Source organism: Sitophilus oryzae, unplaced genomic scaffold (genome assembly GCF_002938485.1).
Source record: "Sitophilus oryzae breed Bouriz unplaced genomic scaffold, Soryzae_2.0 scaffold_1297_pilon_pilon, whole genome shotgun sequence".
Taxonomy (NCBI): Eukaryota; Metazoa; Arthropoda; class Insecta; order Coleoptera; family Curculionidae; genus Sitophilus; species Sitophilus oryzae.
In genome coordinates this window covers 3099659-3117948 of record NW_022145945.1, presented here as the reverse complement: position 1 = coordinate 3117948, position 18290 = coordinate 3099659, and the positions used below count along the sequence as shown (strand labels likewise).

The 18290-nt window shown below is 31.1% G+C and overlaps 2 protein-coding genes across 3 annotated transcripts in view; one reads left to right on the top strand and one right to left on the bottom strand.

Annotated features, from left to right (window-relative positions):
• The window catches only part of LOC115874467, a 56831-nt gene extending 45912 nt beyond the window's left edge, over window positions 1-10919 (top strand). The window contains exons 15-18 of the mRNA XM_030889616.1: window positions 29-240; window positions 3345-3630; window positions 6415-6540; window positions 10398-10919. Coding sequence (XP_030745476.1) covers window positions 29-240; window positions 3345-3630; window positions 6415-6540; window positions 10398-10667 — 894 coding nt within the window. The 3' untranslated portion in view covers window positions 10668-10919. The remainder of the gene's footprint in view (window positions 1-28; window positions 241-3344; window positions 3631-6414; window positions 6541-10397) is intronic.
• Window positions 10920-13055: 2136 nt separating this feature from the next.
• The window catches only part of LOC115874569 (UDP-glucuronosyltransferase 2C1-like), a 49229-nt gene continuing 43994 nt past the window's right edge, over window positions 13056-18290 (bottom strand). For both annotated transcript variants that reach the window (XM_030889760.1, XM_030889759.1), the window contains exons 6-7: window positions 17493-17718; window positions 13056-13594 (exon numbers count right to left, since the gene is read on the bottom strand). In XM_030889760.1, the coding sequence (XP_030745620.1) occupies window positions 13086-13594; window positions 17493-17718 (735 nt within the window). In that variant the 3' untranslated portion in view covers window positions 13056-13085. The remainder of the gene's footprint in view (window positions 13595-17492; window positions 17719-18290) is intronic.

The window sequence follows — 18290 nt, the reverse complement described above, 5'->3', positions numbered from 1 at the left end:
TTAATGTTCGATTTTCTGAAAATTTTAGAGAAACGCTACGAAAACCCAAAGAGTTAAAGTCTTAAGAGGCATTTCCCATTTGAGTGATCTTGGTCGCGTTCTCGAAGTGGATGGTAAGAAAGAACTGAACGTTTGGAGTAAACCAGAGTGTAATCGTTTTAATGGTACGGATGGATGGATTTTTCCACCACTAATGAGAGAAGAAGATACCATTAGTGCATTTTCAGCTGATCTATGCCGGTAAATATTTTGACTGAAGCTCTGATTTAAAAATAAAATTTTTTTATAAAATTTTTAGTCAGGTGTTGTTTTATGTCATACATTCTTATAATAATTCTTTTTGCAACAGTTTCACAACCAGAACACAACATTGCGTAGTGAGTCATAGTCGTAGTTGCATTTATCAAGGGAATCCCCAACCCCGTTATATAGCTCCGAAAGACATACGAAAGAAATTAATCTCCAATATATTAAAGAGTATTTTAAAATTCTCCAGCCCTTAGCTTATGCTTTCGACATATTCCATAATACATATCATCATCATTTCCAGTTATGGTGAAGCCTCCCTCACATATTTAGATACACTCTTTGTAGTTGGGCCCATTGTTATCTATTGTTGGCTTGGCAGGTTCAAGTTATCCCTGCTGATTTCCTAATATTTACCAATAAAGTCCAATCTCAAATTCGATCTTCCTCTAGGTCTCTTAATTCCTCGTGGGTACCATGCTGTAATTTTTGTGGTCCATCTGTAGTTCGTTCTTCTTGACAGGTGAATACACCACAATGGACAGGAGTCCATTGTCATTTGAGGGATTTGACTCTGTGGATGACATCTATTACCTGGGTCTTTTGTCGTATCCATTGTATTCTTTTACGGTCTCCCTTGGTTATTCCCAGCATAAATCAAGAACATGTCTGTTTTAAGTGTCCATGTATTGCATGCATATGTCATGACTGGTACTACACATTTGTCGAATGTTTTCTTCTTTAGATAAAGTGGCATTCAAGATTAGGAATAGGACTGAGTTCCTTCCATAAATACTCCATGCTAACTTAATTCTTCTGATGATTTCTGGTAGTAGAGATCCCGAATTTTATGTGCTAGTTGTCACAAATATATATATTTTTCTACTATTTCCAGTGTTGTGTTATTTATTAGAATGTCTGTTCTTTCCACTAGATTGTTTTGGTTTGGTACTAAATAGGTACTTAAAATGAATCCTCTTGATGCCTTGACCCTAATTATTTTGAATTCCCAAGTAGCATTTTCACGATTTGCGACCACATGTTTACTAATCACAACGTTGGATTAGTTACAAAAAATAGTTAGCTCCGTACCTTGGGTATTAAAATAAGTGTAAACGTTGTTGTAATGTTGTGCCGACGTTGAACTAGTACTACAAGAAAGTAAAAGCTTCTGCGACGTCGAATAAACGTTGTCTTGTAACATTTTTTGCTTAAGTGATCTTTAGGTGATTCGGACAACGTAGTTACAATGTTGGGCAATAAAGAATTTTCCGACGTCACTTTCAGGACCTATTCCAACATTATGCAAACGTCGTCTGTTTTACTAATTCCAACGTTGTTTAGATTTCCTTATTCTTACGTTGGTAGGACGTCGAGCCACTACCTTTTTGTAACTGTATTGAACCATAACCTTAAATCATAAATTTTCACTTCATTGTTCTGTTCAGTCAGACAGTTCAGTACTGTTTTTGTTTTTATAAAAAAAAAACATATTAAAATGGGACATAAGAAAGGTACATATAAAACTAAATTTAAATATACATCGACATATTACCGGTTCTTTATCCACTCCCTCTTTATTTAGAATATAGAGGGCGGCACAAGCTAGACTCTAGAATGACTAAATTAGGCAATCTTGCGACAGTATAGTACCTGTTAAGGCTGTTAAGGCTGAACTGCGACTTTATTAGTCCAGTATGCGACTACTCGAACTACTCCATCTTAATCTCCAAAACAACAAAGTGAAAGCCGCCATGTTGTTGAATAAGAAAATGTTTCGTTCCTAAAATAGCAATTCCTGCTTTTTGAATACATTAACTTGAAATATTTGACCCTAAACAACACGCGGAAACAAATTTTTCGACTGCGAATAATTATTCTCATTTTACTAAAAAAAAATCAAGAAATTTTTTAAAACTTCTTTAATTTTAAGGCCCATTAGTATTTTTCAAAGTAGAAACAATACATTTATCAATAAAGTTGTTTGCGTTTGACTTTTTTGCCTTGGGTAACGAGTTTCAGAGTCGATTAAAGTGTTTCAATAATTATAATCTTCCAACATCCTCCACACTTAAATACTTCTGTTTTGTTTTCCTTTACTGCCATCTGGCATATGTCTCTAACTAAATCATAAAAATAATATTTTTACTATAATTACCCCAATTTAGGTTAAAACGCGACTTAGACGCCATATTATTATAGTTTTGTATTTCTGTGAATTAGGATTTTAAACAACGTTGCAGTTTGTACTTAATTAGACTGCTAACCAACGTCGGTATCCAACGCCGTTTCGACCCAAAAATTATTCTCCAAACTAGTGTAGACTATAGGGTTGGCACGAAGTTGTGCCGATGTTCAAATGCTGCTTGGGTTATCATTTTACGGACTTAACTCTCAGACCGTCATGATTTAAGTAATATAGATATATTTATAGACTTATAGATATAAAATATAGACTTAAGTCGTAAAAGTCATTTAAATTACATTATTCTGAGTGTCTTTACAAAAATGACTTGACTTGAAAGAAAATGATTTAAGTCAAAAACTTAATATTTAAATTTTAACTTAATTTAAATCATTTGAACTATATGTTGAAAGTTGAAATTGACTTAATATTTAAATCATTTTTATTCTATAAATAACTTAAGATTTAAGATTTTTTGAAACCGACTTTTGACTTTGTTTACAGCTCTCCTTTTCATGTCTCCCTATTTTGTGCTGTATTTAACCACCTTTTAGCTGCCACTTCCCGTCTTCTGTAATGTCGTCCACCCAACGTTTCTGTGGATGTCCCACACTTCTTTCAGTTTGTCTTGGTCTTCACACTATCATTCTTTGCGCTCATCTGTCTTTAGCCAATCCACCAACATGTCCAGCCCATGGCCATTTAATTTTAGCCACTTCCTGAATTATATCGGTAACTTTTGCTTGCCTCCTGATGTTTTCATTTCGAATTTTGTCTCGTAGACTTGCTATAATGACTATAAACTTTCAGTTCTATATTTGGTAAACAAATGTCCATTTTAACTACACTGATCTTATTGGTCGATTGACTTAACAAAAGTTTAATAAAAAAGTTTAATATCTTCTTTTCCAAGGAACGTCAAGATGCATTTTGTCAACTACACGACGATGAAAGGTCTCAGAGTTCGTCTCTACGAGAGCGAACTGGGAGATCAGACTAACAATGAAGACGAGAAATGCTATTGTCGGACTCCAACGAACTGTCTGAAAAAGGGTGCCTTCGACTTAAGCAAGTGCATGGGTGTGCCCATCATTGCTACCGCACCTCATTTTTATAAAACTGACGAGAGTTACTCCAGAAACGTTAAAGGGGTGCATCCAGATGAAGAGAAGCATTCATTGAAGGGATATTTTGAACCGGTAAGGTACCCCTATTATAATATTACCGTATGATAGAAAAAAACGCCGTCAGAAAACGGCTATGAAATGAAGATCGCTGTCATTTTATATGTAAATTTATTTGGGAAATGTCATCGATCGTCATTTCCCAGCCAACTGGACGCCGTTTTTTTTGTGATTTATATACAGGGTGGTCCTAACTGTATTCCGGAAACTTCGGCAGCATATTCTGCAGATAAAAATATGTAAAAAAGTTCGTACAAATGTACCTACATCCTAAAATGCTTAGTTTCGGCGATCTAGGTGTAGAAGTTTCATTTTTATTTAAATTTATTCCAAATAATTTCTGAAGTAACGTCAATATTTGGATTAAAATTTGTGTCTGGGATTTGACATAAGAAATTTGATTTGGATGTCAAAATGACTCATATTTGTAGGTGGCGTCAACAACATGTATTTTAACTGTTTTGAAGAATCATAACGATCTCTGTCCGTACCGTATAAAACTACTGATTTAAAAAAATATACATATTCGTGACTTTTTACGTAAAAAATGTCTCTTAATAAAAATCGCCACGGCAAATTATTCTCAAGATACTTAGAATGGAAAAAATAATCAATGCATCTCATTATATTGACAAAAAATAAGCATGTTGAGTAGATAGATATTTGATTGAAATGAAATAAATTTGGGAACTTTTTATTTTTTTAAATTAATCGTAAATTTTCCTTTGAAAAAAATCATTATAAAACAGTTTCTGTTGAACTTTTGGCACACGTACATTTCAAATTTATGGTTTCAGTCTAATAACTATTTAGTCAACATGTTTAATTTATGTCAGTAACGACAGGTGTCGATAATGTCGATTCCAAATATCTCCAGAACCATTACTCGTAGCGATTTTTAAAAACGCTAAAAACGTCGTAAATGTATATTTTTTAATCAGTAGTTTTATACAGGTACGGATGAAAAGTTATTTTTCTTCAAACCAGTTAAAAAATATGTAGGTGGCGCCCTTGACAAGTAGGAGTTATATTGACATCAAAATCAAATTTTTCATGTCAAAAAACTACCAGATATCAATTTTCATCCATATATTACGTTTAGTCCAGTCATCTTAGTAAAAATAGGGTAGGAATCTCGGAATTCAAGATAACCGGCTGTAAACTCGTATAAACCTTTATTTTAACATCCTGAAAGATGTCTCAAAACCTACATATGATAGCGTATGCGCGACTTGTAGATAACTGAGGTCAAAGGTCAAAAAATACAGAGATTTTTTGCGCATTTTTTGCATATATCTCGTTCCCTTTCACATTTACGCTATTTGTATTTATCATAAATATTGTAGAGGATAAAATTCTCTACAACTTTTGTTTCAAAATTTTTTTTGTACCTCAAACCGTTTTTGAGATAGAGGGCGGTGAGCGCGTAGTGTTTCATTATTTACGGTATCGTTCAAGTTCAACCTGTAGTCTCGGTCAAAAACACGCCGGCGCCGTATAAAGCCGGTTAATTATTGAAAAATATATAATTATAAATAATTTACATTTTTTTATAAAAGATCATATTGAATATAATAATTTTTTTCGTAAATTAATTATATCTTCATTTAATAACACTTAACTCTTTGTACAATTATTAGAAAATTATTACATTTTAAGTAAACAAAACTACAAGAAATACATTTTTAATTTATATGTCTATTAAAAAATACGATTTCATACATTTCTCATGGTTGAAATTAAAAAAATTGAATAAAAATAAAAAGAACTCCATATCCTTATTTTTAGTTTTCTTCTTCTTCTTCATCATCGTTGTCTGGTCCTTGTGGAATTTCAAATTCTTCTTCATTTTCGTCTTCAACGGCATTTGTCTCCAAGTCTTCTAGGATTTCGTGGTCAAATGTACCACCTTCATTGACATCACTCTGATAGGGTGAAGCATTGAGACAAGCTTGCCCATTACACTGGCCACAAGCTAAAGAGCACGGCAACCCTGATTTCCTGCATCCCCACATCGCGAACCACAACCATTCTTACAGTTGCAGAATATTGTGTTCAGCAAATTTTTTTCAGCAAAATTATATTATATTCAATACGATCTTTTACGAAAAAATCTAAATTATTTATAATTATATATTTTTCAATAATTGACGGACTTTATACGGCGTGTTTTTGACCGAGACTACAGGTTGAACTTGAATGATACCGTACATAATGAAAGCCTGCGCGCTCACCGCCCTCTATCTCAAAAACGGTTTGAGGTACAAAAAAAATTTTGAAACAAAACTTGTAGAGAATTTTATCCTCTACAATATTTATAATGAATACAAATAGCGTAAATGTGAAAGGGAACGAGATATTTGCAAAAAATGCGCAAAAAATCGATTTTTTTGATCTTTGACCTCAGCTATCTACAAGTCGCGCACACGCTATCATATGTAGATTTTGAGACATGTTTTAGGATGTTAAAATAAAGGTTTATACGAGTTTACAGCCGGTTATCTCGAATTCCGAGGTGAAACCCCTAAGATGACTGTGGCCTATAGTTACTACATAAAATATTTGGAAAAAATCGAAATAAAAATAAAACATCTACACTTGTATCTCCGAAACTAAGCATTTTAGGACATACATTTATACGAACTTTTTTACTTATTTTTATCTGCAGAATATGCTGCCGAAGTTTCCCGAATATAATTCAGACCACCCTGTATAGCACAGAGTAATTAGAAACATGAATCTAAAATTTAAAAAGCCTATCTTAGTATCATAACCAAAGTTTTTGTTATTCCATTTTAGATGACTACTTGTCCAATATTGGCCTACAAAAGGTTGCAGTTTAATTTTGACATACAGCAAACGAAAAAAGTATCTCAGTTTGTCAATTTAACCAATGTAATGTTTCCATTGTTATGGATTGAAGAGGTTAGTATTTTTAGACGCCAAACTGTTACTTAGAAAAAGTTATTTCTGAATAACATTTTTAACTTGCTTATACCGTATGATGATAAAAAAAACGGCGTCAGAGACGGCAGTGAAATAACAGTTATTTTGGCAACGTCAATCGCTAGACGTCATTTACAAAACTTGCAAACTCGGCATTAAACTTAAGGAAAAAAGGAAACTTAGAAAAGATAGGTTTCCAGAGCAGGGTTGCCACCTTTTGTATAAAAAATCGGATTTTTATACCTTTTTGCCTTAACTTAAAAAAACTATTCGGAATTAATAAATATAATTATGAAAAAATAAAAAATAAAAAGTAAGTAAGAATAATATTAGTAAACAATAAATTTAATCTAAAACAACTAGATCAAAACCTAAACAAAATCAAGTTTCAGCTGTATAATTGGTTTAATTAGTTATTTTTAAAAGAACATTTTTTGGCAAAATAAAACACTAATTCACCACAATACACCAAAACACTTTAAAATATAACATACTTAGTATACACAAGCATAAAAAGGCCTTAACCCCTACAAGTGCGCTGATTTCCATTAAACACGTTTCGTTAACCAGCTTAGCATCATCAGCAGATGATGAAAACTGATGGTTATACAGGGTTGTTCACCACATACGACACGGAGTATTGTAGCTAAACGATTAGATTTTTACAAATTGTAAGTTTTGGGTTGGTTGAAGGACTATTAGAGCTACAAATCAATAAAAAATATCAAAGTTGTATTTTTTTAAATGGAACACCCAGTATATTATTACATTTTTAGTTTCTACGATTAAAATAAAAGTAAATTTGATTAAGGTTTATCACCCTTACACTTTACCGTTTTTGAAATATTTTCAATTTTGTGAAATTGCAGTAAAAATTTCTCCAAGGGTATCAAAGTTTTTAATACTAAATATTTACTGAAGTTTAATTATTGATTATTTATTGTGTTGCAATAATAAAAGTAATACTACTTCATACAGAGTGTCTAAAAATTTATTTTAAATAATTTCTAGCTTTAAACGGCAATAACTTGTTTAATTTAAATGGAACACCCTGTATATTTTAGGAGAATCAGATGCACAATTTAATTGTCCATCAAATTGTATTATACCATTTTTTACCTGTCTCTTCAAGTTTTTGTAGAAAATGCGTTTTCTAATAATTAAGACCTCATTTATCAACATACCCATGGAATATTGACATTTTAGATTGTTTTTAAAACAACAAATGTACAAAATGTACAGGTGCTAAAAATGATAATATTACCAGCCTATTTGTATACAAAAATAAAACTATTTCTAATTTTTTTTTAATCTTTATAAAAGACTGTACCATTAATTAAATATACCACCAGTATTTCCGTCCAAATATTAATTAATTACATATTTAATTGTGTTAGTTAATAAATTATTCTAAATAAATGGGGATTTGGAATCCGAAATCAATATAATAATAAGTTATGAAAATGAACATCTGTTATAAATAAGCATTCGTCAAAAAATGAAATAAAATTTTTAAGGTGTTACTTTTTACCACACTGTCTAATATACATACAAAATTCAGTTTTTAGTATTTGGAGCAATTATTATTAATCAATGCAAGCAGTCCATTAATGTAGTTTGAATACTGGAATCATATTAGTTGGTCCTTTCTACAAATATTTAAACATTTTTTTTTTATTTTATAATGACATAAACGAACTATATCGACAATATTGGTATCTGTACCCTTTAACAGTTTGTTACATCTTTAAAAATAATCTAAAATGTCAATATTCCATGGGTATATTGATAATTGAGGTCTAAATTATAAGAAAATGCATTTTCTACGAAATCCTGAAGACATAGGTAAAAAATCATATAATATAATTTGATAGACAATTAAATGGTGCATCCGATTCTCATAAAATATACAGGGTGTTCCATTTAAATTAAAGAAGTTATTGCCGTTTAAAAACTAGTTATTATTTAAAATAAATTTTTAGACACTCTGTATAAGATAGTATAATTTTTATGATTGCAACACAAAATTTAGTAAATAGAAATACTTCAATACAATATTTGGTTTTAAAAACTTAAATACGCCTAGAGAAATAAAGCATTATAATTATTACTGTATTTTGCCAAAAACCTAAATATTTCAAAAACGGTAAGATTAAAATGCGGTAAACCAGAATAAAATTTACCTTTATTTTAATCGTAGAAACTAAAAATGTAATAATATATAGGGTGTTCCATTTAAAAAAATACAAAATATCTTGTAAAAATATTTTTAAATTGTAGCTCTGATAGTCCTTCAACAAACCCAAAACTTACAATTTGTAAAAATTAAATAGTTTAGCTACAATACCCCGCGTCGTATATGGTGAACAACCCTGTATACTGTTTTTTTTTCTCAGGTAAGATTTCGACAGACGATGACAGAAAAAAAGCAGATGACTTCCATACCAATCCATTTATTTCAATAAAAAAAGTTTCTAATATTTTTTAAGTTAACTATGGATGGATTTATAAATAAATACGTCATGCGTCGTCTCTTGTTGTTTTAACCAGTTTTATTGGTGTATTTCAAAAATGACATATCATATTTCAATATTATTGGTTTGACGCAACGATGAACGACAAACGGACGCGTATGCGTATGAACTCGACTTAAGAGTTGTCAACTCTTGCCAAATTATCTATACTAATATATAAAATCCTTAAGTGACTGACATACTGATTAATCACGATCCTGCTCAAACCACTCAACGTAAGAAGCTCAATTTTGGCATACAGGTTGATTCTAGGGTGTAGAGGTTCGGTAAGAAGGGATTTTTCGAAATTCCAGTTCCAAGAGGGTGAAACCACCCCTCAAATATTACAATATTTTTTATTTAATAAACGGTCAGGTTTCCGAAAAACGCTTAAACACGTATATTTTATTTTGTTTTTTTACATATTTTAAGATTTTTTAAAAATGTAAACAGGGTGTTTCGAAAAATCTGGTCATTGATTAATCAAGCGCTTGACCTAAAAAGCTGATTTTTGGAAAACAGATTGACTTTAGGGTGTTTTTAGGTTCGATAAGAAGGGATTTTTTGAAACTCGAATTCTAAGGGGGTGAAACTATCCCTCAAATATTAAAATATTTTTTATTTAAAAACCGGTGAGTTTTTCGGAAAAACTCTTAAAAACGTATATTTTATTTTGTTGTTTTACATATTTTAAGATTTTTTATAAATTTATACAGGATGTTTCTTAAAATATCACCATTGAATAATCACGATTCTGCTTAAATTGCTTGACGTTTAAAGCTGATTTTTGGTAAACGGATTGATTGTGGGGTGTAGAGGTTCGATAAGGAGCGGTTTCTCGAAAACGCCCCTCAAATATTACAGTATTTGTTATTTAAAAAACGGTTAGTCTTTCGGGAAAACGCTTGGACAAGCATAATTTATTTGTTTTTTTACATATTTTGAATTTTTTTAAAAAATCATACAGGATGTTCCAACAAGTTGGGTAATTTCTTAACCACGATTCTGCTTAAATTGTTTGACGTAAAAAGCTTATTTTTGGCAAACGGATTTTTCGAAAGTCAAATTCCAACGAGATAAAACTACCCCTCAAATATTACCAAGTTATATAATAATATCGCCATATTGTTTTTTCTCATGCTGACATAAATGTGAGAAAATTTTATCCAGTTTGTATGTTAATGAAAATTCTTGCTTTGCTTTATCCTTACCATTACAAATGATTAATTCGACGCGAACGAAGTCGCTGGTACACACTAGTTATATATAATTTAATTAGTTAAAATTATATATAATATATTCCTAATCCCCCTTATTTTTTAGGGTGTTGATCTAGAAGGACCTATACTCAAGAAGATTCAAGGAATACTTCTAATGCAAAAGATAGGTCATTATGCAACCATCGTATGTGCAGTTGCATCGTTTGTACTAATGCTAGTATCATTATACTATTATCAGAAAAATCAAACCACAGTCAAGATAGCGTCTGCCAATGACACTAAACCGCAAACAAAAAATGATAGCATAAATTTAGAAAACCAAAATAATTTTGAAAAAAAAGTAATGAGTGGACATGAATTTGATAGATACTAAGACCAAAAAAAATAACAAATCTTATGAATATTATATGGGCCGGTTAGAGTCTCTCATAATTTGCGCAAACTGGTTTCAAACGCAATAAAAACTGCACCTAATAAAATAAATTACTTAAATACTCTATGTTTTTGAGAATTTTTTTTTTATTTTTGTACGAAAAAAACTACCTGTCAAAAAAATGTGTATAGCTTAAAAGTCAAATTTAGTGGTTACCACAGCCACTGCGTCATAAAAAGAAGGCATGAGTCTATCTATTTCAAAAATTATATTGTTCAAATGTCATATAATCATGGCGGTAGCTGTCATGGAATTAATCGATTAAAAAGTAATCTTAAATCATTTTTTCCAAATGGAAACTCACTTTTTTATTTTCCTAGTAAAGAAACTTTTCAATGCTTTCTGACTTACATGTTCTTACACCTAAAATAAATCGTTTTTATGTTATTTAAGATTTACTTTGAAAACTCTTAATTTTATCTAGCTTCCTTTGACATTAAGTGTCAAACAGTTATTAAACACCAAATCACCTTTGAATAAGAAGACTAAGGAAGGAGCATATCAAAAATCTTAGGTCGACCGCGATGGGCCTCAAATATGGCCGACTTAAATTCCGGTTTATCAGTGCCGTTCTAATTTAAAAAATGTAAAACTATGATGTAGGGTAGACGTGGAGTAGACTCAATAATTTGTTAGTTTATTTTACGTTGTGAATAAATGTTGGTAGTTATTAAAATTGTTGTAAAAATATAAAATTCTAATAAAATAGATACGTTATAATAATTATTTATAACCATAAACATCCGATAAGCTACTGAAGCAGGTAAGTCAAATTGACGTATCTAAATTCTTTGACATCTAATCTTTCACAAGTAGTAAATAAAAGCAAAAATGGAAGAAAAAATATATAATTAGTTAAGTGAATTTCATAAATGATCGGTTTACTACACGTATGTGTGTATATTATATAGGCACTTACTAGCGAAAAGTTGTTCCATTATTTCGCACGATTTTTACCGAGATCTACCGCACGATACACAACCAACTATTTTAGAGTCTTTTTCGATAAATCGCGATAGTGTCACTGTTAATTTAAGTTCTGCCACAATTTCTATCTAGATTTACTACCTTTATACAACTATCAGTAGTAGAATAAATAATAAATAACATAAAATAAGCTCCGTAAAGACTGACAAATCCACAAAATTTCAAATCAAATTCAAATGTGTCAAATGAATCGTCAAACAAAACTGTCCCCTAGAGTCCTTTTTCCGCCCACCATGCATGAATACATAGATAGCATTATGCTCCTTCCTTAGTGTTCTTATTCAAAATTAATCACTAAATTCCATGACAGCTGCGGCTTTCTAGCTAGGTATATTCTTTGGCTGCGGCCTTTATTATATGACATTCGAACAATTTAGAGTGTATTTTGTTGTTTACCTTGGTTATGGTTTTATGTTCCGTTTCTATCGGTTTCCTCAAAGTTTTCTTATTACTGAAAAATTCGGTTATAACTGTCACCAAACTAAATAGCGCGAGGAGGCTGGTTTTTCTGGTTTTGTTTGTCAATCAATGTCATTTATGTGACAGAAATGAAGCAAATATTGGAAATTCTCATTTAATTCCTAAAATTTGTAATAATATTTTGTATTTGCCTCCAAAAGCAATGGAGGTAGGCAGTAAAGGTAAATAAATTTCATTAACTAAATAGAATGACTTTTTAGGGCCATTTAAACTTATCATGCAGCCATTGTTTCTTAAAGTCAGGAACATTTAAAAAAAAATATGAAAAACAAGACAACAAGTACTCGTGAATGTTTTGTAAGCTATAAAAATATAAATATTGATTAGATTTGTTTATTTATTATTGATCTGTTTTAATATTGGACCTGCCAATATTCAGTTGAGCTGTTTAAAGAGTTTAACAGTTTATTAATAAAGTACTTTTCAATACTAAACTCCATTGAAAAGAAGAAGCAAACGTAAAAGCAGAGTAACATTAAACAGGTACATTAAAAATGCATAAAAGATAAATTTTACAATAGAGGTACTGAGATTTAAAAAACGTCAACATTTGACGTTTCCAGTATTTTACCAAACCATTCCGTATGAAACCGATGTTTTTCAGGAACCGCTCTTTACCATAGTTTACCGGTCTGGTTCGCCTGATTTTGCAACGGAATACAACCTTAATTTTTGAAATAGATAGCCACATGTCTTCGCTTTACGGCACAGTGGCTGTGGTAATGACTAAATTTGATGTTTAGGCTATACATATATATTTTTGACAGGTATTTTTTTTCGTGATTTATTGGTGCAGTTTGTTGAGAATCTAAACATCCCTTTAGATGCAAAAGGACAACAGTTTAAATAAAAGTTCTAAAAAAGTTTTTAATAATTTATTTTTGTACACGTTCAATCTATTTTAATGATTTTCCTAGGCAAGTCTAAACTAACCTTATGCTTGGTCGCCATCTTAAACAACCTGTTTGCTACATAACAACAACTAAGAACTAACAAAAACATCAACAACAACACATCAACCGAGTAATATTGCAGGAAATTCATATTTCTGCTGGGAGATTGCAAATGAGCCGCACCTTTATGTCGAATAACGTATTCAGTCCAGAAAACTGACCTTTCCAAAGGTGTTTCTGGTTGATCAAGGAGCAATCTTTGACGATGCTTCACTTGGGAACGGTATCTTGGATCCCTGATCACGGTTTTGATGCCTCTGAGCAGTGTCTCGGGAGTAAGGGTGAACAGGTCCAATTTTAAAGCGTAACCATCGGTTTCAGCTTTGACTGCGTTGGAGTCGTGGTCACAGAACACTGGTAAAGTCACTATAGGAACGCCGTGATACACTGTTTCGAACATGCTGAGCAAACCGCCGTGTGTAACAAAAGCCTTAATTTTTGGATGGCCTAAAATAAAAATGATTTTATTAACAGGGTGTCCCAAGTTGAGAGTGCATTGGAAGTTTCTAGAGGACCACAATATCTAGATTAGAGATTTCATGCACGTCATTGTTTTACAACGAGATTTATCGATTAAAAATATTTCCAATATGGCGGCACTTCCGGAAATACCGGAAGTTGACAGAAACTTTCTTATTTTAAACGGGTGCCTCCATTTTTTATTTCATATTTAAATTCTCTGTAAAATTCTATGAATATGGATGTTACACACTCAGTTTACGTTAACCGTTTTTGAGAAAAAAAAACAATTAAAATTTTTGGACGAAAAAAACGATTTGTCAAAAAAATTTGTATAGCCTAAACGTCATATTTAGTGATTACCACAGCCACTGTGTCATAAAGAGAAGACATGTGGCTATCTATTTCAAAAATTAAATTGTTCAAATTAAATGTCATATAATAATGGCAGTAGCTGTCATGGAATTGAGCGATTAAAAAATTATCATAAATCATTTTTTTCAAATGGTAACCCACTTTGTTATTTCTCTATTGAAAAGGTTTTTCAATTCGTTACTTTTTAACTATACCATGTTCCTATCTTAGATTTCTATACTTAAAATAAATCGATTTTAAGTTATTTTAGTTTGAAAACGTATATTTTTGTTGATTTTATCTATACAGGGTGGCGCACCTCATTCGCCTCGGTTGATTATACGAAAACGGAAAGATGTAGATACAAAATATTTTATGGGTATATGTGGAGAGGCAATGTGCACAATTTAAAATGATTTTGAAATATACAGGATGTCTCAGAACTAAGATCCATACCGAAGTTATATTTTTTCTTATGGAACACTTTTCTTATGGAATATTTTATTTCAATTTTGGGTCCAAAAAAAGGCATTTATTATAAGGGTTTGAAGATATTTAAATATGCATGCTACAAAAGTATTTACTATTAACACCCTGTACATTACTTTTCACAATCTATGCTTGTGCTGAGTTTAAAGGTAAAGAAATAAACTTTACTGAAAAATGTTATAGCTTCCTTAAATTTATACAGGGGTACCACAAATTGGCGATCTATTTTAAGGATTTATTTTACATAAAAACTTTGTTATTTCAAATGCAGCACCCTGTATTTTTTTAAATAAATCGAAGCAGATTCAAATACTCTTTCAAACTATATTAGGGTTTCCTATACCTATCTATCTCAGATTTTGAATAAAAAGCGATTTTTAAATAAAATGGCAATCAAGATGGCTGGTACAATGGCTATTTTCTAATGACAGTTAGTAACTATTTTCAAAATCGAAATTAGTTTATAGACTTTATTTAAATTTATATCAGTTTACTTTTATTTAATTTACCTACAATAGTTTTTACCTACAATAATAAATAATATATTTATTAATATGTATTTATTACTGTATCAAGAAAAACGAAGAAGTAGTTCTTTGATTGATTTTACGATAACTTGTAGATATATGGATTGCTATAAAAGAGATTACGGCAAATTCAATTTCTTCACTTCCAACGACAGGTTTCTGCCTAATAATTTTTTTTATAAACTTCACTACTGCGCAATATGAAATAGGACAAGTAGTTTTTCAAAGGAACACTACTTATCAGGAAAATTCATATTTGGATATCTTTGAGCATAAGCTCTTGAGGCCAAGAAATAATTTTCCTCACAAAATAAAATCACTAGTAACATATCAATTCGTTCCGCCAGCAGATACGGATTTATTTTTCTTCATAAAATAAAGAATACTTACTTATTAAACTATTGTGTAAATTTTGGTAAACTGCTTAAATAATAATAAATAGTCCATAAACTAATGTCGATTTTGAAAATAGTAACTGTCACTAGAAAATTGCCATGGCGATACCAGCCATCTTGATTGCCATTTTATTTAAAAATCGCTTTTTATTCAAAATCTGAGATAGATAGGTATAGGAATATAGTATAGGAACATAATATAGTTTAAAAGAGCATTTCAATCTGCTTTGATTTATTTAAAAAAATACAGGGTGTTGCATTTGAAATAACAAAGTTTTTATGTAAAATAAATCCTTAAAATAGATCACTAATTTTTGGTACCCTTGTATAAATTAAAGGAAGCAATAACATTTTTCAGTAAAGTTTATTTCTTTACCTTTAAACTCAACATAAGAATTAATTCTGAAAAGTAATGTACAGGGTGTTAATAATCAATTCTTTTTCAGCATGCATATTTAAATATCTTTAAATATCTCAAAAACCAAAGACTTTAAACATATTTAACCCTTATAACAAATGCCCTTTTTTGGGCCCAAGAATCCAAAAATGAAATAAAATACCGGGTGTTCCATAAGAAAAAATATAACTTTGCTATGGATCTTAGTTCTGAGACACCCTGTATATTTCAAAATAATTTAAATTGTGCACATTGCCTCCCCACATATACCCATAAAATATTTCGTTTCTACATCTTTCCGTTTTCGTATAATCAACCGAGGCGAATGAGGTGCGCCACCTTGTATAGCTTCCTTTGATATTAGGTGTCAAACAGTCAAACAATTTATTTCCATGACAGAAAACGAAATATTTGAATTTCCCGTATTATAAATACTGCCTGGTTAAGAGTTTAAAAAGTGTATTTATAAAAATATATCTCGTATTTTTGCTCTTTGGTGATATCTAATAGTTGATATGATTAATAATATACCGTATAATCGAGAAAACAACAGCGCAAAATTGGCTTGGATATGATGATCGATAACATACTGCTTTTTGAACAAAGTGTCACAATATGACATGGCAAGATCTATTGTTTTACATCACTTGACGTTTAAATACATAGACTACTGGTTAAAATCAAGAAAAATATACGCTTTAAAACTAAAGGTCGATTTATAAACTGAAAACGTTGCTGTTCGACGCCCGACGTTACGGTCGGTAAAAAGTTTGTTTATACGCAGGATGTTTTGTTGATTATAAATTTTTCGGTTGTTGTTGCGGTTGACGTTTTACGTCAAAAATTAACCAATTTCTAACTTCGACAGGAACGTTGACCTTGAAACGTTAGTAATAGCCAATAGAAATAATCGCAACCGCAACGTCGAACCGCACCGTTTTCAGTTTATAAATCGACCTTAAATCTTAAATAACTTAAAAACGATTTATTTTAGGTATACGAATATTCGGTAGTCAAAAAATAACGAATTGCCAAACCTTTTCACGAGTGAAATAAAAAAGGTGGGTTTCCAATTGAAAAAAAATGGTTTATGATAATTTTTTAATCGCTCAATGCTCCATGATTATTATATGACATTCGAACAATTTAATTTTTGAAATAGATAGCCACATGTCTTCTCTTTATGGCACAGTGGCTATGGTAATCACTAAATTTGACGTTTAGGCTATACACACATAGGCAGTTTTCTACGTCCAATTTTTTCGCAACCAATTTTTTTTTCTCAAAAACGGTTAATGTTAGGTATAGAGTGTTTAATATCAACATTCATAAAATTGTACAGAGAATTTAAGTGTGTAATAAAAAATGGGGGCACCCATTTAAAATAAGAAAGTTGGTGTCAACTTCCGGCATATTGTAAATAGTTTTAATCGATAGATCTCGTTGTGAAACAATGATGTACAAAAAATCTCCGATGTAGATATTGCAGTTCTCTAAAAACTTATAATACACGCCTCTATATATATCTCAGCCTGGGACACCCTGTATACTCGTTCTTAAAATGATTCGTAAAAATGAAACGTCATATTCATATAATGCTACAAATATATCCTAGCTAAAAGTATTGTTGTTGATGTAGTTTATTCTGGACTTTTGATAGAATAGATTGTAAATAATGGCTTATCGACTATATGTATCATAATAATAATGAATTTAAAAAATACCTAAAATATCTTGTTGAGGTAACCATTTTCCTAGCATGACATTGCTTGGTAAATCTGTCATGTCATCTGCCTCATACTTCCATAAAACACGTTGATGTAAATTCCTGAATACAGTCATCAGCATAGCTCTGAAATACTCAGGTATGTTACTGGCTTTCACTGATGATCCCATGCTGAAGTAGATGAAGCCAGCCTCTCCAGATCCTTCAATAAATCTTTCCAGATCCTAAAAAATATTTTGTTGTTAGTGCGTTTCAAAATAGTCACAATAAACCAGCAAAAATAAACCAAACCACGATAATTAGTTTATCATCACACTATATTAAGTAGTGATCAGCAATTATAATACATCTACATATATTAATAAACTAATGAGCTTATAAATATACTCTAGTGACGAAATTGGATAAAGTCCAGCTTCAGGTTGTCCACTGAGGACACCAGCATTGGTCCGTCTGGGATTGCTAAAGATATTATAGTTTGAGATAAAAATATCTTCTTACAATTTACGCTTTATCCAGTTATGTTGTGGACAACTCGGGCCCATGACTATACTCTGTTTTTTTTCTCACGTAAGATGTCAGCAGACGATGACAGAAGAAAAGCAGATGACGTCCCACACCAATCTATTTATTTTACTAAAAAAAGTTTCTAATATTTTTTAAGTTAACTATGGATGGGTTTAAATATAAATCCGTCATACGTCGTATCTTGTTGTTTTTAACCAGTTTTATTGGTTTATTTCAAAAATGACAGATCATATTATGAAAATGAATTTTATTGGTTTGACGGAACGAT